Raw genomic sequence first — 23,292 nt, forward strand, 5'->3', positions numbered from 1 at the left:
ATGGAAAAATAAACCAAAACATAGAATACACAGGCAAAAAAAAAAGAAAAGTGTTCAACTTTACACTGCTTATTGTTAAGCACCCCAGCATCGGCCATGAGGCTGGTAGTGAGGCACAAGTCCCCTTTACCTCACTGTCGCAGCTGGAATGAATGTCGCCACTCTTTGGTGCTGTCAAGCCTTCACCAGTTTGGTTTGAAGAGACTTTGAAACCGAAAAACCAATGAAACAGCTGCCAACCAGATTCATTCCTCCCATCGACCAACACGTCGTGCCCTCTGCCTGCAATCACCTATTCCTCCTACCTGATCCGCCCCCACTTTATCTGCAGCTCCCCTTGTACCCATCCCCAGTCCTGAAGAAGTGTTATACCCAAAACATTGACTTCTCCACCTCCTGATGTTGCCTGGCTTCCTGTTGTCTTCCTGCCTTCTGCTTGTCCACCAGTTTACTTACCACTATGCATCCTTGCTGGACCTCACTAATGCAGATGCCACCATTGCTGCTGGGTACTGCACCAGCCCAAACCCGACTCCGCCATCACCAGTCCACTTCAAGCATACCTTGCCAATGCAGCAGCTGTTGATGCTGGTGGGTGTTCTACTGGGCACCAAAGCTGCCTCTGCTTCCATGAATTTGCTATGGATGCAAACAGTGCTGGGAGCCCAAACTCACGTCTGCCGCAACAGCCATGAGTTGGTGCTACAACCGCCTCATTGATGCAGAATGCAGCTCCACTACAGCTATGAGTTCGCACTGGGCCCCTGGATCTGAACTTTCCAGAGTTGACACATTTGATGTGGCACAGTGGCTCGGTGGTTAGCACTGCAGCCTCACAACACCAGGGACCTGGGTTCAATTCCAGCCTGGGGTGACTGTCTGTGTGGAGTTTGGATATTCAACCTATGTCTGCATGGGTTTTCTCCAGATGCTGAGTTTCCTCCTACAGTCCAAAGATTTGCAGGTTAGCTGGAGTGACCATGCTAAGTTGCCCATATCATCACTGGGCTGTGAAAGTTAGGTGGGGCTAACCATGGGAAATGCAGGGTTGCAGGGATAAGTAAGTGGTGTGAGTGTGGGTGGGATGCTCTTCAGAGAATCGGTACAGACTTGTTGGGCCGAATGGCCTGTTTTTCACACTGTAGGATTTCTAATTTCTAACTTTAGGAGTGCTCAGTATTTCAAATACTGGACCAGCTAACCGGAGTTAAAATCCCACCGTCCTGGCCTGCATGTACCTTTATTCCCCCACACTGCACTTTTCTTTGATGAACGAGAAAGTCAAGGGTATCAGGCATAGATAGGAAAGGGGATTTAAGATCACACTAACATCAGCTTATTGAGTGGTAGAGCAAGCTCGAGGGGCTAAATGACCTGTTCCAAAGTTGTATGTTTCTATTTTGAAAAAGCTTTTTTTACATCACTTGTGCGGTGTTGGTACTGGCTGAACCAGCATTCATTGTTCAGCCTTAATTGCCAGAAAGGTAGTTAAAAATCAATCACATTGCAGTAGATTGAGACTCACGACTGAACCATCAGTGCTAACTAGCCAATTATTACCTGTTTCCAGAGGCACTTGCTCATCTGTGAAGATGTGGAGTGGGATCATTGCAGCAGGATATGGGAGTGGCCAGATCCTGGTTTATGATGCAGCGACTGGTACAGTGCATGTGGAGGTGAATGCTCACGCACGCTGGATCTGCGCTCTCGACCTCGCATCTGAAAGTGGCAAGGTATCCACAAACTTCTTTGGAGCTCTGCTGTCCTGCATGACACTGACAGGCTGTGTACTTTCTCTCCCTGCTATGTCGCTCCCTGAAGGAGTTGGATTGTTTGCATCACAAAATATGAACTTGCAGACATACTAATTAGGAGGTGACCACTCAACCTTTTGATCCTGCTCTGCAGTTCAATTGGATTAATGTGAATTATTGCACCACTCTCGATGACCTATTACTCCGTTGCCTATCAAGACTTTATCTACCTCTGCCTTCGTGATGCAGACTCTGCTTGTATCATCCTTTGTGAAAGAAGTTCAACCCTCTATCAACAGTTCTGCTTATCTCTGTTTTAAATGAATGACTATTTACATTTAAATAGTAAATCCCTATTTCTAGATTTCCCCATATGAAGACATCTCCTTTCCACATCCACCCTTTCAAGGCTCCTCAGAATCTTAAATTTTTCAATCAAGGTCCGTCTTATTTTTGTCAACTCCAGTGGGTATGAGCCTAGCTCGAATAACCTTTCTTCATAAGACAGCTTACCCATTCCTGGAGGTGGTCTAGTAAATCTTCTCCAAACTGCTTCCAATGCAGTTACATCCTTTCTTCAATAAGGAGACTAGTACTGTCTATGGAATTCCAGATGCAGTTTCATCAGTCCCCTCTATAACTGAACCCTACCCTTTTGTATTCAGTTCATACTTTTGTATTCAATTGGAGTCGTGTCACTTAGCATGGAATTAGACCTCTCTATCCAATTCGTCTGTGCCGACCAGATATTCTTAAGTAATCTGCCCTGTTTTAAACCTAAGTTCTAAAAACAAATCTGGTCCTTTTCATCACACTATTTTACACATTCTGGAATATCATCTTAAATGTCTGCTACTGCATCTTTATTGATATAATCTACAACCTAATTTGTGAGATCCCTTCACCATGTGGTAACATCTCAATTTCCAAACAGCTGCTGTCGGGAGCTGAGGATTCTTTTCTCAGGATTTGGAGGATTTATCGGAACTCTGCGTCCAACACCATTGAGGTAAGTAGGGCGTAATGTTCCCAAGTGCACCATTAAACAAAATCAAACAATAGATTTATCCAGGTTTAAAATTAGTGTACATGCAGAAGCTCCTCGCCAGCTCACAAACACTGTATTGCAAACGGTCCAACCAGTTTTATCCAATTCGATTAGTTTTCAGGGAAGATCGCTGTCTTCTCCAACTGATATAACATGTAAAGCACCCCGGACTGTATTTGAGTCCCTTGATCTTCTTGTGACAGGACCACTGGTAGTAACCTCAGGCTCTTGCCAATATTTGTCCACTCTCCCCTTCCCTCCCCAGCTCATTGATTAGGTCTGTTCATCTGTTCCTTGGGCCTCCTCACTACCAAGACATTTTCAACACCAATCAGCTTTATGAGAAAATAATATTGAGAATGTGGTTAGTGCCGGAGCGAAGTAGGTAGAAAGAGGAGGAGGAAGTGTGGTTCCCACCTCACTGAGAGAAAGAAGTTGTGGGTGTACCATCAATCTAGCAGTTCTGTCCTTTCAACGCATGGTTTTTCCCTGTGACAACTGGTAACAGCCTCGTGCACCTGGCAAAAAGCCACGGTGGTATTTTTGCTGGTCATTGTAATCTAGAAATTGAGGTAATCTGTGGGAAACCTGGATTCACGTAACACCACAGCAACTCCTGACCTCATTCGAGCCTTGGTTCAAACATAGACAAAACTACTTAACATCAAGGCTGCATTTGACCGGGTGTGGCATCTAGGAGCCTGTGCAAAACTGGAATCAGTGGGAGTTGGTGGGGGAAACTCTCCGCACCAACAACACTCCAGAAACTTGACACAATCTTGGACAAAGCAGCCCAATTAATTGTCTCCTCTTCCACAAAGACTCAGTCCGTCCTCAATATTGTTTTATTGTCAATGTCAATATCATTTTATTGTCACATGTACTCCATTGCAGGAGTACAGGGAAAAGCTTTTCCAATGTCTGCTGCCTTATGATGACATCTTAGATACAAGTAACTAAGTACAATTCTTGGATACAGCAGAGGGTTAAAAGTAGTTACATTACTTACAGAGTTGACAAAGAAATTGAAAATAAGACATCATTAAAGGGCTGGCATTACAGTAAGATTGGAAATTTGAAGTAGACATTACAGTTTAACAGCTTAGCACAGGGCTTCTGCATGTCGTCTGACCACCCACATCAGACCCCAGTCCAACGGCTATTCCTGCTTCCCTCCAAGCCCAAGTCTGCTCTGTATCGGCACTCAGCTGCTCCAAGGTAAGTGCAGGACTGTCTCCTCCTGGGCCTGCAGCCTGCTCCTCCAAGGATGCCCACTAGCAGCAGTGTGTACTATCTACACCATGTTAAGAAGCCCAAAAATTAAGAATGGGCGATGACCTGGCACCAGAAACGACAATAACAAACAGCCCTGACGACCATGCAAAATCTTCCTTGCTGACATCTGGGAGCCAGCACAAATACTGAGAAAGCTGTCTCACAGATGCAGCCTGACATAGTCATAACCGTGGAATTATATCTCGCAATCCATGTTCAAAGCATCACCACCACCTCCCTGGCACTGTTTTTTGTTCACTTGTGAGTTGTAGCTTTCCTTAGTTGCCCTTGAGAAGGTGGGAGTGAACTACCATCTTGAATCGCTTTAGTCCATGTGCTGTAGGTACATCCACATTGCCCTTAGGGAGGGAAATCCAGGATTTTGACCCCAGCGACACTGAAAGAACTATGATATATTTCCAAGTCAGTCAGGAGGGGCTTGGAGGGGATCTTGAGTGACATTCTAATATATCTGCTGGCTTTGTCCTCCTGAGTGGAAGTTGATTTTAGGTTTGGAAGGTGCTGTCAAGAGTCTTTGGCAAATTTCCGCAGTGCATCTTGTAGATAGTCCACACTGCTGCTACTGAACATAGTGATGGAGGGAGTGGATGTTTGTGGATTTGGTACCAGTCAAGCGGGCTGCTTTGTCCTGAATGGTGTGAAGGTTCTTGAGCTGGAGTCTTTGGAGCAGAACCCATCCAGGCAAGTGGGGAGTATTCCTGACTTATGCCTAGTATGTTCTGTTCCACCAACAAGACAGAACCAGCAGAAATAGCAGCATAATAACTTACAGTCAGGAGGGAGTTGCCATGAGAATAATCTCCTTTCATTACGTCAAACATGGGCAAAGAAATCTGCTGCTCACTTCCCCCTCCCAAAAAACCTCAGCAAATGACTCTGTTCCTTCATTTTGAATTTCACTTTGAGGAAGTGCTGACAAGGGTGCAGAATATACACTGGGTGGGAGATTTCAATGTCCTTCATCAAATATTGTTTGGTAACATCATCTCTGACCAAACTGGTTGAGTCCTAAAGGACATTGCTGCTAGACCGGGTCTGCAGCAGGTGGTGAGGGAAAAACATACCTGACCTTATCCTTTCCATTAAGGAGTTATTGTGGGCCATGAGTATCAGTTAAATAGTATGCACATCTAATCTGCAAAGACAGATATTCAGTTCTGGTTTGAGGAAGAGTGGAAGACAGCATGTCAGAGGAGCATCTGACCTACCTAATGATGAGGTCAGTTTGACACTACATCACAGGACTACATGTGTGCTAAACAACAAAAACAGAAAGCAATAGAGCTAAGCACTCTCATAACCATGGGATCTGAGTTCCTGCCATATCCAGTCATAAACTACTCACTGGAGGAAGCTCCATAACATTCTCATTCGCAATGGTAAAGTGCACAATGCATCAGTGCAAAAGATCAATTTAAAGCATTTGCAAGAGCATCAGCCAAACATGCTGGGTGGATGATCCATCTCTGCCTTCGCCAGTGGTCTCCAGCAGCATATATACTAGTCTTCAGCCAATTTTATTCACTTAATGTCATATCCATGAAACAATTGAAAGCACTGAATACTACAAAGGCTAGCCTTGAGATCAAGATTTCATTTTACCAATTGTGGCATTAAAGTAGTCCTGACCAAATGAGTTTTGAATGGAATCAAGGGAACTCTGTCTGATAATTGGAGTCATACCCAAGGGGTGGCTCAGTGATTAACACGGCTGCCTCACAGCACCAGGGATCCGGGTTCAATTCCCGCTTTGGGCAACAGCCTATGTGGAGTTCATACATCCTCCCCATGTCAGCGTGGGTGTGCTCCGGTGTCCTCCCACATTCCAAAGATGTGCAGGTCAGGTGAATTGGCCATGCTAAATTGCCCATAGTGTTAGCATTAGTCAGGGGTAAATGTAGGGGAATGGGTCTGGGTGGGTTGCTCTTCAGAGGGTCGGTGTGGACTTGTTAGGCCGAAGGGCCTGTTTCCACACTGTAGGGAATTTAATCTAATCAAGCACAAAGGAAGATGATTGTGATTTTTGGGGATCATCCAGCTAATTTCCATCTTTGTGGGAAGTCCTTGGGTCATATTATAGACCCAACCATCATCAGCCATTTCATCAATGATCTTCCCTCCATCATAAGGTCAAAGAAGGTTGTGCAATAATCAGTGAACAATGTTCAGTGTTCTTTATAATTCCTCAGATACAGAAGCAGTCCATGTCCAAATACAGCAAGACCTGAACAACATCCAAGCTTAGGCTGACTAGTGGAAAGTAATATTCACCACACAAGTTCCAGGAAATGACCATCTCTAACAAACGAAAATGTAATTAATGCCCCTTGACATTTGGTGGCATTGCCATCACTGAATCTCCCACTGTCAACATCCCAGGGGATGCTGTTAACCAGAAACTGAACTGGACTCACCATATAAACGCTGTGGATCACAGTAAATCAGAAGCGAGGAATCGTGGGCTTAGTGCAGAAAACTGGGACTAGTGTAGGTAGTCATTTAATTTTGATGGTGGAGAGTTGAGGGACCAAAGGGCCTCTTCTGTGTTGTTTGATTCTATGAATCCTACAGTGAATAAGTCAAAAATGGCAAATAAAAACAGAAATTGCTTGAAAGTCTCAACAGGTATGGAAATAGCTGTGGAGAGCAAGCAGAGTTTATGTTTTGAGTCCAGTGACCCTCCTTCAGAACCCTTCTTCAGTGAAGAAGTTACCTCCAGCATCCTGAGACCTATTTCCATTTATAAGACACAAGTCAGGTGCATGATGGAACACTGCTTGTTTGCCTGAATGTGTGCAGTTGCAACAAAACTGGAAAATCCTGACACTACTGAGGACAAAGCCTGATCTATTGGCAGCACATCCACAAATATTCAGTTCCTCCACAGCCAACATGCAATAGCAGCAGATGTGGTGCAGAAATTCACCAAGGCTCCTTAGACAGCAGCTTCCAACTTCACAGGGCAGTTACATTGAGGAAGGCAAAGACAGCAGATACATGAGAACGCCACCATAAGTTCATCCCTTAGCCACTCACCATCCTGACTTGGAAGTATATCACCATTCGTTCAGTGTCACTGGGTCAAAATCCTGAAACTTTCTCTTTAACTCCATACCTACAGCACATGGACTGCAGTGGTTTAAGAAGGCAGTTCACCACCACCTTCGCAAGGCCAATGAACGGGCAATGAATGCAATTCCAGCCAGTGACACCCAGAGTTCACAATAAAAATACTGTTGTTCCTTTTCACCTACACTCTCTCCATCCACTTTCATTGAATGTGCAAATTTTGATTGACATAGGAAGAATTTGCTATATAGGACACATCAGGAGTGTAATTGATTGATGTGAAGTCTATATGTACTGAGAGCAGCCTCAGCTGTACAGAGCGAGGAAATGGGACAATTCAGCAGTTCTGGCAGAATCTGTGGAATGAGAAACAGAGTTACATTTCACATCCAACAGTTTTTCTTTGGAACTTTACAACTCCAGAGAAGCGCCATTGGGTTTGAAACTCAATTGCTTCTGTTTCCACAAGAAGCTGCCAGACCTTCTTCAACACTTTATATGCGAGATCTGCAGCATCTATAATATTTTGTTAATTGTATACAGAGGCCTGGATTGTGATTAGGGTGAGGCCTAGCTGTACATGGAAGCTGGTTTCTGATTGAGGTCTAAGCAAACAGAGAGAGAACTGTGTTGTGATTGATTTGTTGCGTAACTTTTAAAAAAAAACCTGTTGGGCTGTGATTGAGGTCTGGGCTGTGGATGAGATGAAGATTAGTTGCACAGAAAGAGTGAGAACGAAAGGAAGAAATCTGTGTTGTGTTTGGTGAGAGGAGAGGGATGTCTAGTCTGTGACTGAGGGCTAGCTGTAATACTGAGGCCTGGTCTCTTTACTTGAATGTCCCTAATGTCTCTGACTCTACTACCAGCGCTAGCAGTGCATTTCACACACCCACCATGCTCTACATAAAGAACCTACCTCTGACATCTCCCCTTCCTCCGATCCTCTCATTACAGCCATTTCTGCCCTGGGGAAAAGTCTCTGGCTATCTACTCTATCTATGCCTCTCATTACCTTGTAGACCTCTATCAAGTCACCTCTCTTCCTTCTCCTGTCCAATGTGAAAAGCCCTAGCTCCCTCAACCTCTCTTCATAAGACAAGCCCTCCAAACCAGGCAGCATCCTGGTAAATCTCCTCTGCACCCTCTCTAAAGCATTTACATCCTTCCTATAATGAGGCGACCAGAACTGGACTATTCCAAATGTGGTCTAACCAGGGTTTTATAGAGCTGCAGCAGAACCTTGCATCTCTTAAACTCAATCTCCCTGTTAATGAAAGTTAAAACACCATATGCCTTCTTAATAACCCTATCAGCTTGGGTAGCGACTTTGAAGGATCTACGTATGTAGACCCCAAGATCCTCCTGTTCCTCCACACTGCCAAGAATCCTGTTTTTAACCCTGTATTCAGCATTCAAATTCAACCTTCCAAAATGAATCACTTTTCATATATCTAGGAAGACCTCCGTCAGCCACTTCTCAGCCCAGCTCTGCATCCTGTCAGTGTTGTTGCAGCCTGCAACAGCTGTTGACACTGACCTTTGTGTCACTGGCAAATTTACAAACCCACCCTTCCACTTCTTCATCCAAGTCATTCATAAAAACTACAAAGAGCAGAAAACAGATCCTTGCGGGACACCCACTGGTCACTGACCTCCTGGCAGAATACTTTCCATCCACTACTACTGCCTGTCTTCTTTCAGCCAGCCAATTCTGTATCCAGACAGCCAAATTTCCCTGCATCCCATACCTCCCAATTTTCTGAGTGAGCCTACCGTAGGGAACTTTACCAAAAGCCTTGCTGAAATCCACTGCTCGACCTTCATCAACTTGTCTCATCACGTCTTCACAGAACTCAATAAGGCTTGTGAGGCAAGACCTGCCCCTCAAAAAGCCATGCTGACTATCTTTAATCATACGATGTTTATCCAAATACTTGTAAATCTAATCTCTCAGAATCCTTTCCAGTACTTTGCTTACCACAGACATAGGACTGATTGGTTTGTAATACCCAGGGATTTCCCTATTCCCTTTCTTAAACTGAGGAACAACATTTGCCTCCCTCCAATCATCGGGTACTATTCATGTGGAGAGTGAGGAAGCAAAGATCATCACCAGAGTTGCAGCAATGTCATTCCTCACTTCCCAAAGTAGAGTCAGAGAGTCATAGAGATGTTCAGCATGGAAACAGACCTTTCGGTCCAACCTGTCCATGTCAACCAGATATCCCAACCCAATCTAGTCCCACCTGCCAGCACCTGGCCCATATCCCTCCAAACCCTTCCTATTCATATTCCCATCCAAATGTCTCTTAAATGTTGCAATTGTACCAGCCTCCACCACTTCCTCTGGCAGCTCATTCCATACACATACTACACTCTGTGTGAAAAAGTTACCCCTTAGGTCTCTTTTATATCTTTCCCCACTCACCCAAAACCTATACCCTCTAGTTCTTGACTCCCCGACCCAAGGGAAAAGACTTTGCCTATTTACCCTATCCATGCCCCTCATAATTTTGTAAACCTCTCAGCCTCTGACGCTCCAGGGAAAACAGCTCCAGCCTGTTCAGCCTCTCTCTATAGCTCAAATCCTCCAACCCTGGCAACATCCTTGTAAATCTTTTCTGAACCTTTTCAAGTTTCACAACATCTTTCCGATAGGAAGGAGACCAGAATTGCATGCAATATTCCAACAGTGGCCTAACCAATGTCCTGTACAGCCACAACATGACCTCCCAACTCATGTACTCAATACTCTACCAATAAAGGAAAGCATACCAAACGCCTTCTTCACTTTCCTATCTACCTGCAACTCCACTTTCAGGGAGATATGAATCTGAACTCCAAGGTCTCTTTGTTCAGCAACACTCCCCAGGACCTTACCATTAGTAACCTTAAATATATCTGGTCTGGCCCTGGGGCGCTTAGTTATCTTGATGCTTCCCAGACATTCCAGCACATCCACTTTCTTAATATCAATCAACTTCTTCCTCTTGATAAGCTCCTTCTCCTTAACATTCATTCCATGTCTCAGTGGAAAAAAAACACTCTCAAAAAGTGCTCCTTAAACAGCCTCCACATTTCTGTTCTGCCTTTCCTGAAAACATAGAACATAGAACATAGAAGAGGGCCCTCGATTCAAGAGGCCCTTTGGCCCTCGATGTTGCGCCGATCCAAGCCCACCTAACCTCCACTAACCCACTATCCTCCATATACCTATCCAATGCCCGCTTAAATACCCATAAAGAGGGAGAGTCCACCACTGCTACTGGCAGGGCATTCCATGAACTTACGACTCACTGAGTGAAGAACCTACCCCTAACATCAGTCCTATATCTACCCCCCCTTAATTTAAAGCAATGCCCCCTTGTAATAGCTGACTCCATACGTGGAAAAAGGTTCTCACTGTCAACCCTATCTAACCCCCTAATCATCTTGTACACCTCTATCAAGTCACCCCTAAACCTTCTTTTCTCCAATGAAAACAACCCCAAGTGCCTCAGCCTTTCCTCATACGATCTTCCTACCATACCACGCAACATCCTGGTAAACCTCCTCTGCACCCGTTCCAGTGCCTCCACATCCTTCCTATAGTATGGCGACCAAAACTGCACACAATATTCCAGATGCGGCCGCACCAGAGTCTTATACAACTGCAGCATGACCTCAGGACTCCGGAACTCAATTCCTTGACCAATAAAAGCCAGTACGCCATATGCCTTCTTCACTGCACTATTTACCTGGGTGGCAACTTTCAGAGATCTGTGTACATGGACACCAAGATCCCTCTGCTCTTCCACACTACCAAGTATCCGACCATTAGCCCAGTACCCCATCTTTTTGTTACTCTTACCAAAGTGAATCACCTCACACTTAGCTACATTGAACTCCATTTGCCACCTTTCTGCCCAGCTCTGCAGCTTCTCTATATCCCGCTGTAACCAGCCACATCCTTCCTCACTGTCTACAACTCCTCCGACTTTCGTATCATCCGCAAACTTGCTCACCCAACCTTCTAACCCTTCCTCCAGGTCATTTATAAAAATGACAAACAGCAATGGTCCCAAAACAGATCCTTGCGGAACACCGCTAGTGACGGCACTCCAAGATGAACCTTTGCCATCAACTACTACCCTCTGTCTTCTTCCAGCCAGCCAATTCCTAATCCAAACCTCCAACTCACCCTCAATGCCATATCTCTGTATTTTCTGCAGTAGCCTACCATGGGGGACCTTATCAAACGCCTTACTAAAATCCATATATACCACATCTACCGCTTTCCCCTCATCTACCTCCTTAGTCACCTTCTCAAAGAATTCAATAAGGTTTGTGAAGCACGACCTGCCCTTCACAAAACCATGCTGACTATCCTTGATCACATTATTCTTATCCAGATGTGCATAAATCCTATCCCTTACAATTCTCTCTAAGACTTTGCCCACAACAGAACTGAGACTCACTGGCCTATAGTTACTAGGATTATCCCTACTCCCCTTCTTGAACAAGGGAACCACGCTTGCCAGCCTCCAGTCCTCTGGCACTACTCCTGTAGACAAAGAGGACACAAAAATCAAGGCCAATGGCTCTGCAATCTCCTCCCTTGCTTCCCAGAGAATCCTAGGATAAATGCCATCAGGCCCAGGGGACTTATCTATTTTCACCCTTGCCAGAATTTCCAACACCTCTTCTCTACATATCTCAAAGCCATCCATTCTACTTATTCGTGCCTCAGTATTCATATCGACAACAATGTCCTGTTCCTGAGTGAATACTGACGAAAAGTATTCATTCAGTGCCTCCCCAATCTCTTCAGCCTCCACACGCAACTTCCCATTACTATCCTTGATTGGACCTATTCCTACCCTAGTCATTCTTTTATTCCTAACATACCTATAGAAAGCCTTAGGGTTTTCCCTAATCCTACCAACTAAGGACCTTTCATGTCCCCTCCTTGCTGCTCTTAGCTCTCTCTTCAGATCCTTCCTGGCTACCTTATAACTCTCAATCGCCCCTATTGAACCTTCACGCCTCATCTTTACAAAGGCCGCCCTCTTCCATTTAACAAGGGATTCCAATTCCTTATTAAACCACGGCTCCCTCACACAACCCTTTCCTCCCTGCCTGATAGGTACGTACTTATCAAGGACACTCAATAGTTGCTCCTTGAACAAGTTCCACATATCATTTACGCTCTTGCCTTGGAATCTACTTTTCCAATCCACACATCCTAAGTCATGCCTCACCGCATCATAATTTCCCTGCCCCCAGCTATAACTCTTGCCCTGTAGTACACACTTATCCCTCTCCATCACTAGAGTAAAAATCACTGAATTGTGGTCACTGTCCCCAAAGTGCTCACCTACCTCTAGTTCTAATACCTGGCCTGGTTCGTTACCCAGAACCAAATCCAGTATGGCCTCACCTCTTGTTGGCTTATCTACATATTGTGTCAGGAAACTCTCCTGCACACATTGGACAAACATTGCCCCATCTAACGAACTTGAGCTATAGCTTTCCCAATCAATATCAGGAAAGTTAAAGTCCCCCATAACAACCACCCTATTACTGTCACTCTTCTCCTGAATCATCTTCGCAATCCTTTCTTCAACGATTCTAGGACTATTAGCAGGCCTGTAAAAGACTCCTAACAGGGTGACCTCACCTCTCCTATTCCTAACCTCAACCCAAACTACCTCAGATGGCAAATCTTCGTCCATCTTCCTTTCCACCGCTGTAATACTATCTTTGACAAGCAAAGCCACACCACCCCCTCTTTTACCCCCACCTCTGACCCTACTAAAACATTTAAACCCTGGAACCTGCAACAGCCAATCCTGTCCCTGATCTAGCCATGTCTCCGTAATAGCCACAACATCGAAGTCCCAGGTACCAACCCATGCTGCAAGTTCACCTACCTTATTTCGTATACTTCTGGCATTAAAGTACACACACTTCAAGCCACTCTTCTGTTTACAGGCACCCTCCTTTAAGATTGATGCCATATTCCTAGCCTCCCTACACTCCAGGTCCTGCACCCTAAAGCTACAGTCTGGGTTCCCATGCCCCTGCAGAGTTAGTTTAAACCCCCCCCAAGAGCACTAGCAAACCTCCCCCCAAGGATACTGGTGCCCCTCAGGTTCAGGTGCAGACCATCCTGTTTATAGAGGTCCCACCTTCCCCAGAAAGAACCCCAGTTATCCAAGTACCGGAATCCCTCCCTCCTGCACCATCCCTGTAGCCACGCATTTAACTGTTCTCTCTCCCTATTCCTCGACTCTCTATCACGTAGCACGGGTAACAAACCAAAGACAACAACTCTGTTCGTTCTAACTCTACTCTGTTCGTTCTAACTCTTGTTCCCAATTTATACTCCACAAGTCCTGTCTAATAGCAGTATAAATTCCCCTCCCCCTCCCTATACTGTCTGTTCCTATCCCTCTCCATGGCTATGGTAAAGGTGAGGCAGTTGTGGTCACTGTCACTGAAATGCTCCCCGACCAGGCCCGGCTCGACTTGTTGCCTAGCACCAAATCCAATATGGCCTCTCCCTTAGGCGGCCTATCTAGATATTGAGTCAGGATTCCTTCCTGGACACACCTGACAAAATCGATTCCATCCAGACCATCTGCACTAAGATGCTTCCAAACAATAGTTTGGAATTGGAAGGTGAAGTCACCAATAACGACAACTCTGTTCTATCTGCACCTTTCCAAGATCTGCTGTCCAAGCTGTTCTTCCCTCTCTCTGCTGTTATCGAGGGGGTTGTATAGAAAACACCCAATGAAGTGACTGCTCCTTTCCTGTTACTGACTTCCACCCATACTGACTCAGTAGACAAACCCACCTCAAAAACCTGCTTTTCTGTAGATGTGATGGACTGTAATTAACTCTCTTACACTCCTCCCTGTTCGTTTTAAAATATATAAGCCTTGGAACATCCAGCAACCATTCCTGCCCCTGTGAAATCCATGTCTCCGTTATGGCCATAACATCATAGTTCCAAGTACTGATGCTTGCTCTAAGTTCATCACACTTATTCCTAATACTTCTTGCATTGAAACAGACCCACTTTCACCCATCCCTTTGCCCTCTCAACTGTGTATCCTTCCTGACGGACCTTCAGCATTCTATTTCTGTAACACTGAGGCCTGGTCTGTGACTGAGGGCCATCTGTAACACTGAGGCCTACTCTGTGACTGAGGGCCATCTGTAACACTGAGGCCTACTCTGTGACTGAGGGCCATCTGTAACACTGAGGCCTGGTCTGTGACTGAGGGCCATCTGTAACACTGAGGTCTGGTCTGTGACTGATGGCCATCTGTAACACTGAGGCCTGGTCTGTGACTGAGGGCCATCTGTAACACTGAGGTCTGGTCTGTGACTGAGGGCCATCTGTAACACTGAGGTCTGGTCTGTGACTGATGGCCATCTGTAACACTGAGGCCTGGTCTGTGACTGATGGCCATCTGTAACACTGAGGTCTGGTCTGTGACTGATGGCCATCTGTAACACTGAGGCCTGGTCTGTGACTGAGGGCCATCTGTAACACTGAGGCCTGGTCTGTGACTGAGGGCCATCTGTAACACTGAGGCCTGGTCTGTGACTGAGGGCCATCTGTAACACTGAGGTCTGGTCTGTGACTGAGGGCCATCTGTAACACTGAGGCCTGGTCTGTGACTGAGGGCCATCTGTAACACTGAGGCCTGATCTGTGACTGAGGGCCATCTGTAACACTGAGGCCTGGTCTGTGACTGAGGGCCATCTGTAACACTGAGGCCTGATCTGTGACTGAGGGCCATCTGTAACACTGAGGCCTGGTCTGTGACTGAGGGCCATCTGTAACACTGAGGTCTGGTCTGTGACTGAGGGCCATCTGTAACACTGAGGCCTGATCTGTGACTGAGGGCCATCTGTAACACTGAGGCCTGGTCTGTGACTGAGGGCCATCTGTAACACTGAGGCCTGGTCTGTGACTGAGGGCCATCTGTAACACTGAGGCCTACTCTGTGACTGAGGGCCATCTGTTACACTGAGGCCTGATCTGTGACTGAGGGCCATCTGTAATACTGAGGCCTACTCTGTGATTGAGGGCCATCTGTAACACTGAGGCCTGGTCTGTGACTGAGGGCCATCTGTAACACTGAGGCCTGGTCTGTGACTGAGGGCCATCTGTAACACTGAGGCCTGGTCTGTGACTGAGTGCCATCTGTAACACTGAGGCCTGGTCTGTGACTGAGGGCCATCTGTAACACTGAGGCCTGATCTGTGACTGAGTGCCATCTGAAACACTGAGGCCTGATCTGTGACTGAGTGCCATCTGTAACAGAGGGGCCAACTGCATGCAGGCTAGATGTAACAAGGACCTAGCAAGGCAGCAAGCTATGAGATTCATTGAGTATGAAGGCAAATTTCTGTTGCTGAGCAAGAAATGTTTTTTTCAGCTTGTGAGTCAAGAATATAACAGGATACTTTTCCTTGTCAGGTGGAACATGAGCACATGGAATGCGTAACTGATGTGCAGATATGTGGAGCCAAGTTCTGTGACCCTGAAGGAAACGCCTTTGCAGTGACAGGATATGACCTGAGTGAGATTATTCGTTATGTCCTGGTGTAATTGCAGATGGATGGGATCGTGTGAAAGACCACGAGCTGGGTACAATGCCTGGAAAGCACAGCCTTTCAGAACCTAGGCAATTTAACAGGGACTAACCATCACAATGTCATGTGATATGCCTCTCATATCTGCCTGTCCAAAATTGTGCAGGTTATTTGGATTGGCCATGCTAAATTGCCCTATACTATCCAGGGATGTACAGGCTAGGTGGATCAGCCATGGGAAAGATGTAATGTAGGGTGGTGTGGGTCTGGTTGAGAGGCTCTTTGGAAGATTGGTGTGGCCTCGATTGGCCAAAAGGCCTGCTTCCACACTGCAGGGATTCTGTGGTTTGATTCCCATAGGCATGGAGTTTTTAAACTACTGCAAAGAAATAATTTCTGTAGTTTTCCCCCACTTGAGGCAGAAACTCATTGTGAATGATCACTGATCTTGTTACAAAATAGCTAAATTGGCTATATCACAAGGTTAGTAGTCTCACACTAGAAAGAGAACAGATAATTTTAAATTGCACCACAGCAGTTTAGAATATTAATTAAAAGCTAGTCTCACTATGTAACTATGGATTGTTACTTGAAAGAAATTATTTTCTGAATGTCTTGGAAAGGACACTTTTGTTCTCCTTCCTTTCTCTGCCTAATATATTCACTGCAAATCCACAACAATATTATTCTTAAATGGTTTGGGCCTGAAATTATCTAAGGCCCAAACCATTTATCAACAGATCAAATTCTGGTCCCTTCCATCTTGGCAACTGTGGAATGGAGGAGTAATACCAGCCTTGTCAGTAGTGACACCCACATCTTGAGAGTTAATTAGGAAACAAACGGGAAGGATCTATTGAAAGTGCTCTAGTTGAATTGTAAAATGTTTGTTTTTCATATTCGGTTGTAGATATTTCGGTGTTTATTAAAAAAAACATTTGCTCTTCTGGATATGCATAACTCTGGGCAATCTTGTATTCAGACTGTTCAGCTGACAATGTGCGTATATAAGTTATCTGCTTTTAATAAATGTGACCAATCCTGCCATAAGCATTACCAATTGTATGGATTTTCCAGCTTGTTTTAAAATGTTAAGTTTGTACTGAGTACTGCACCAGTGGGAGGGTTTATTTATGTCCATCTCGGACACGCCCTCTCATTGTAGGGCTTGAAGCAACTGTTTCTGAAAACTATAGTCAAATAAAATTAGTCATTGAGTCATAACTTCAAAATCTCTTTATTTCTCAGCCTGACATAAACTTATATTTTAAAACGAGTGAACTTTCCATTCTTCCTACTAACATGTAATATGACACATCAATCTGTATTGAGCTCTATTTGGCAATTATTTGTCCATTCTGCAAATGTGTTAAAGTTCTGTAATCTGTTGCAGACCTTCACTGTATCCTAGACCCTTCTCATGTACAATTTATCATCTTCCGATTTTGAAATTGTGTGTTTAATTCCAAAGTCCAAGCTGTTAATATAAATTGTGAACATCAGTGGTCCTGAACTGATCCTCCTGGAAGACCATCACTTCTCCTCCTACCACATTAATAAGTACTATTGATTCGCATTCACTACTTTCTGTCTTGAAGGCAATTCGCGATCCATTCTGCCACTTGTCCTGTGACTCCATCTTTATTGACCTTATTACTTGATGTATTGTGGGGTTCTTTATTTGAAATTGTTTGTAAATTCAAATAAATCACATTAACTGCATTACCATTGTCTGCTTTTTCTGTTACTGTAATGCCTATTCATTATTATATTTCTTATTTCTCAGTGTTCTACTATTCTCTCCTTTAGTAGGAGTTGTATTAATTTCCTATCACTGGCAGGCAGATATACCAGAAGTAATGGATCCATGCTATACAGTCAAGAGAGAGTGGCCTTGGGAGTCCTCAACATTGCCTGCATTATCCAATGAAGTCTCTTGGTTTCACGCTAAATACGGGTCAGAGAGTTTCTGCCTAATTATCACCTACTGCCATTTCCATTACCATCTATGTTATTTGCAAGAATGCTGAGTTTGGAAAAGGCAGTAAATACAGTGTAGATTTAGGGCTTTAAGTTCATCGCTCAAAGTAAATAGAATGAATATTGACTGTGCTAGCCAAGTCCTGAATGATAGATCTTTGTCAAACTAGCAGTGAGAGAACCAACTAGATGGAAAAATCCACTTTTTCAAATTCACCCATGGGATGTAGGATTCCTAATTTAAGCCAGTATTTATTGCCCATCTCGAACTGCCCTGGAACTGAGTGACTTTGAATCATAGAATCATACGGTTCAGAAATGGCTCCTTGGTCAAGTCTGCATGGCTAAATCTATGTCAGTCCCTGTTTCCAGCACCAGCCCCAGCCCCTAGTCTGGAATGTTATGCCACTTCAAGCATTCATCTAGGTACTTCTTAAAGATTGTGAGGTAATGCTGTTGGATTGCATGATTAGCCATGATAGCAATGAATGGCAGAGTAGGCTTGAAGGGCCGAATGGCCTCCTCCTGCTACTATCTTCTATGTTTCTGTGTAAGGGAAAATCTAACCATTGCTCCTTCATGTGCAATGGTATTACCACTGCTGAAGCTCTAGCCATCACATTCTTGTGAGGATTGCCACTGATTATACATACTGCAATTACAAGAGTGGATCGGGGAAATTGGGAATCTTGCAGTGAGTAACTTATGACTCCCCAGGGCTTATCCACCATCTACATGGCACAGTGAGGAATACTCTCATATACCTGGATGGTTGCAGCTTCAACAGTGTTCAAGAAGCATATAGAATGGGCTGCCAGAGAAAGTGGTTGAGGCAGGTACAATAGCACCATTTAAAAAAACATTTAGATAGGTACATGGATGGGAAGGATTTAGGTGGATATAGACTAAATGCAGGCAATTGAACCTAGCTGAGTGGGCACCATGGACAGCATGGACCAGTTCAGGCAGAAGGGCCTGTTTCCATGCTGTATTACCTCTATGACTCCACATTTGACACCATCCAGGACAAAGCTTGTTTGGAATCCCATCTGACACCTTCAACACATATTCTCTCCACCTTGGCAGCAGTGTATACTATCTACAAGATGCACTGCAGTAACACACTAAGTCTTCGTAGACAGAACCTACCAAAGCTCTGACCATTATCATCCAGAAGGACAAAGGCAGCATATAAATGGGAAAACTACCATTTTTAAGTTCCCCTGAAGTCACACACCATCTTGACTTAGAAATATATCACCATTCTGTTAGTGCCATTGAGTGGAAATATTTGAATTCCCACCCTAACACCGTTGTGGGTCTACCTACTTTCACCACCCCCTTGTCAAGGGGCTGCTAGGAACTGGCAATAAATGCTGGCCCCAGCCACTGGATCTATCTTGTGAATGAATAACAAATGCAGGAATTTCATGTGGACCTTGCATTAGAGCATGATTTAGATGTCTCGGGATTAAGCATACCAGTCACATTTATTTGAGTGTGCCTATGACAAAACTGTATAGCAGGTAGGTAAAAACAATGATGACTACAGATGTTGGAAACCAGAGTCTAGACTAGAGAGGTGCTGGAAAAGCACAGCAGTTCAGGCAGCATCCGAGGAGCAGTAAAATCAACGTTTCGGGCAAAAGCCCTTCATCAGGAATACAGGCAGAGAGCCTGAAGTGTGGAGAGATAAGCTAGAGGAGGGTGGGGGTGGGGAGAAAGTAGCATAGAGCACAATAGGTGAGTGGGAGAGAGGATGAAGGTGATAGGTCGGCGGGGGAGGAGGGTGGAGTGGATAGGTGGAAAAGGAGATAGGCAGGTAGGACAAGTCTTGGGGACAGTGCTGAGCTGGAAGTTTGGAACTGGGGTGAGGTGGGGGAAGGGAAATGAGGAAACTGTCGAAGTCCACATTGATGCCCTGGGGTTGAAGTGTTCCGAGGCGGAAGATGAGGCGTTCTTCCTCCAGGCGTCTGGTGGTGAGGGAGCGGCGGTGAAGGAGGCCCAGGACCTCCATGTCCTCGGCAGAGTGGGAGGGGGAGTTGAAATGGTGGGCCAAGGGCGGTGTGGTTGATTGCTGCGGGTGACCCAGAAATGTTCCCTAAAGCGCTCTGCTAGGAGGCGTCCAGTCTCCCCAGTATAGAGGAGACCACATCGGAAGCAAAGGATACAATAAATGAAACTGGTGGATGTGCAAGTAAAACTATGATGGATGTGGAAGGCTCCTTTAGGGCCTTGGATAGAGGTGAGGGAGAAGGTGTGGGTGCAGGCTTTGCAATTCCTGCGGTGGCAGGGGAAGGTGCCAGATGGGAGGGTGGGTTGTAGGGGGGGGTGTGGACCTGATCAGGTAGTCACGGAGGGAACGGTCTTTGCTGAAGTCGGAAAGGGGTGGGGAGGGAAATATATCCCTAGTGGTGGGGTCCGTTTGGAGGTGTCAGTAATGTCGGTGGATGATTTGGTTTATGCGAAGGTTGGTAGGGTGGAAGGTGAGCACCAGGGGCATTCTGTCCTTGTTACGGTTGGAGGGGTGGGGTCTGAGGGCGGAGGTGTGGGATGTAGACGAGATGCGTTGGAGGGCATCTTTAACCACGTGGGAAGGGAAATTGCGGTCTCTAAAGAAAGAGGCCATCTGGTGTGTTCTGTGGTGGAACTGGCCCTCCTGGGAACAGATACGGCGGAGGCGGAGGAATTGGGAATACTGTATAGCATGTGTGTTGATGTACATGATGGATAAAGTCATTGTGTTCTATATTAACCAACCCCACTGTTAAGCTTCTCTTGTTACTGCTCTTTTTGGGAAGGTTGATGGAATTGTATCATCTCTAAAGTGCAGCAGAACATCATCTTTGAAATTTCATTTCAAATCTCCTTTATTACCTTGGTTATAAGTCCTGGAGTGATTTCATGTAAGCTTCTTAGTCTTTGGAAGATGGAATTTAATTTAGATAAATATGAGATGCTACATTTTGGAAAGACCAATCAGGGCAAGTTTTAAATACTTAATGATAAGGTCCTGGGGAATGTTGCTGAACAAAGGGACCTTGCAATGCAGTTTCATAGTTTCTTAAAAGTGGAGTCTGAGCTCAACAGGATAATGAAGAAAGCATTTGGTATGCTTGCCTTTATTGGTGAGTGCATTGAGTATAGGAGTTGGGAGGTCATATTGTGGCTGTACAGGACATTGGTTAGGCTACTGTTGGAATGCTGTATGTAATTCTGCTCTCTCTGATATAGGGAGGATGTTGTAAGGATTCAGAAAAGGTTTACAAGGATGTTGCCAGGGATGGAGGATTTGAGCTATAGGGAGAGAATGGGGCTGTTTTCCCTGGAGTGTTGGAGGCTGAGGGGTGACTTTATAGAGGCTTATAAAATCATGAGGGACACTGGTAGGATGAATAGACAAGGTCTTTTCCCCAGGATGGGGAGTCCAAAACTAGAGGGCATAGGTCTAAGGTGAGAGGGGAAAGATTTAAAAGGGACCTGAGGAGCAATGTTTTCATGCAGAGGGTGGTGCGTGTATAAAACAAGATTCCAGAGGAAGTGGTGGAGGCTGGTACAGTTACAACATTTAAAAGGCATCTGGATGGGTACGTAAATAGAGTCAGAGACATGGATTTAGAGGGACATCAATCAAATGCTGGATAATGGGACGAGATTTATTTAGGATATCTGGTCAGCATGAACAAGTTGGACTGAAGGGTCTGTTTCTGTACTGTACAGCTCTGTGACCCCTGTTATGAGAGTAGTTTCAGGGATGAGACACACTTCAATGACAAGGATTGATTGGGACTGATTTTCTTGGAGAAGAGAAGGCTGAGAGGAACTTTGATTGATGCTTTCAAAATCACAAAGGTCTGGACAGAGTGGACAGGGAAGTGGACAGGCTGTGCAGGGAAATCTCTGTCGGATATGGAAGGATCCTTTGGGGCCTTGGACGGAGGTGAGGTGGGAGGTGTGAGCATAGATTTTACACCACTTGCTGCAACAAGGGAAGGTGCCGGGAGTGGAGGGTGGGTTGGTGGGGGCGCCTAATGAGGGAATCAAGGAGGGAGTGGTCTCTGCGGATCACAAGTAGGAGTGGGGAGGGAAATATATCTCTGATGGTGGGGTCTGTTTGTAGATGGCAGAAATGGCGGAGGATAATGTGCTATATCCAGAGAGTAATGGGTTGGAAGGTGAGGACCAAGGGGGTTGTATCCTTTTTGCAGTTGAAGGCCTGGGGTTTAAGGGCAGGGGTACGGGAAGTGGAGGAGATAACATGGAATGCCCAGAGAACCACGTGGACCTAATAGGCTGAATGGCATCATTTTGCCTGCGATCCTATGAATTGAAACCATCTTCCTTTGTGCTCAGTGTTATTCCAGCCAACGGAGAGGCTTTCTCCCATATTACCAATTACTTCAATTTTGCTGGAGTTCCTTAATGCCACATTCAGTGGAGTGTAGTTACTCTCTCCTCACCCCTTGGAGTTAAGCCCTTTGGTCCATGTTTGAGTCAACGCTGCAATGAAGCTTAGTTGATCCCAGACTCAGCATTATAATGAGCAGAGGGCAATAGTGAGAAGTGACTGAGGTGAATTCTGGAAGTTGGATCACTCACCCCAACTGCAAAGGAGATCACGGTGGACCCATTGTCAAATAAGAAGAGATTGGACAAACTTTGTTTTTGTTAGAGCCCCAGAGGCTGAGGGACAACCTGATAGAAGTATATAAAATATGAGAGGTATTGATAGGGCGGATGGTCAAAGTTTTTTTCCCCAGGATGGTAATATCAAATACTAGGGGGCATAGGTCTAAGTTGAGAGGGGAAAGTTTAAAAGAGATGTGCGAGGCAGGTTTTTTACACAGAGGTTGGTAGGTACCTGGAACACGTTGCTAGGGGAACTGGTAGACACAGATATGATAGCAATATTTAACACACATTTAGCCAGACACATGAACAGACAGGGAATAGAGGAAGGAGAAAGTGAGGACTGCAGATGCTGGAGATCAGAGTCAAAGAGTGTGGTGCTGGAAAAGCACGGCTAGTCAGGCAGCAACCGAGGAACAGGAGAATCGATGTTTCGGGCATATCAGGTCAGTAATGGACTGGGGGATATGAGAATGCACATGGGTTTCAGGATTTAGGGCATTTTTGATAATGACCAATGTTTAAATAAACTGAATCAAGGAATAAGATTCAGCTGCACAGACAATCCTTTGTAAACATAGTGTTGAACTGGGAATTCTTTGCTCAGCTCAGTGAAGGATTTGACAGGACACCATTCATGTACAGCTAAAATCTACTTTATTCAATTACAGCTACTCAAGCAATAACAGTTCACTATGTTAATTTCACGTTATATCATGGAAATGCAACTGTCGTTCAGATTAAAGCATCACAGTAATGGCTGAAGGCAAATACACATACCAGAACAGTAAACATTGAGTTCTTGGTGCTTTTGTATTGAGGAGCTGGGCTTCAGTTTATACACCATGGCAATAGGAGAAGGCATTGGATGATTATTTTGATAAATTTAACTGCAAATATATTGTAAAAAGTGGGAGATTG

General features: G+C 45.1%; 1 protein-coding gene across 4 annotated transcripts in view; it reads left to right on the forward strand.

Annotated features, from left to right (window-relative positions):
- wdr54 (WD repeat domain 54) overlaps window positions 1-17,484 on the forward strand; it is a 76,031-nt gene extending 58,547 nt beyond the window's left edge. For all 4 annotated transcript variants that reach the window (XM_072578801.1, XM_072578792.1, XM_072578820.1 and 1 more), the window contains exons 8-10: window positions 1,571-1,733; window positions 2,689-2,763; window positions 15,647-17,484. In XM_072578801.1, coding sequence (XP_072434902.1) covers window positions 1,571-1,733; window positions 2,689-2,763; window positions 15,647-15,778 — 370 coding nt within the window. In that variant the 3' untranslated portion in view covers window positions 15,779-17,484. The remainder of the gene's footprint in view (window positions 1-1,570; window positions 1,734-2,688; window positions 2,764-15,646) is intronic.
- The last annotated feature ends 5,808 nt before the right edge of the window (window positions 17,485-23,292 follow it).

Source organism: Chiloscyllium punctatum, chromosome 1, assembly GCF_047496795.1.
Source record: "Chiloscyllium punctatum isolate Juve2018m chromosome 1, sChiPun1.3, whole genome shotgun sequence".
Taxonomy (NCBI): domain Eukaryota; kingdom Metazoa; phylum Chordata; class Chondrichthyes; order Orectolobiformes; family Hemiscylliidae; genus Chiloscyllium; species Chiloscyllium punctatum.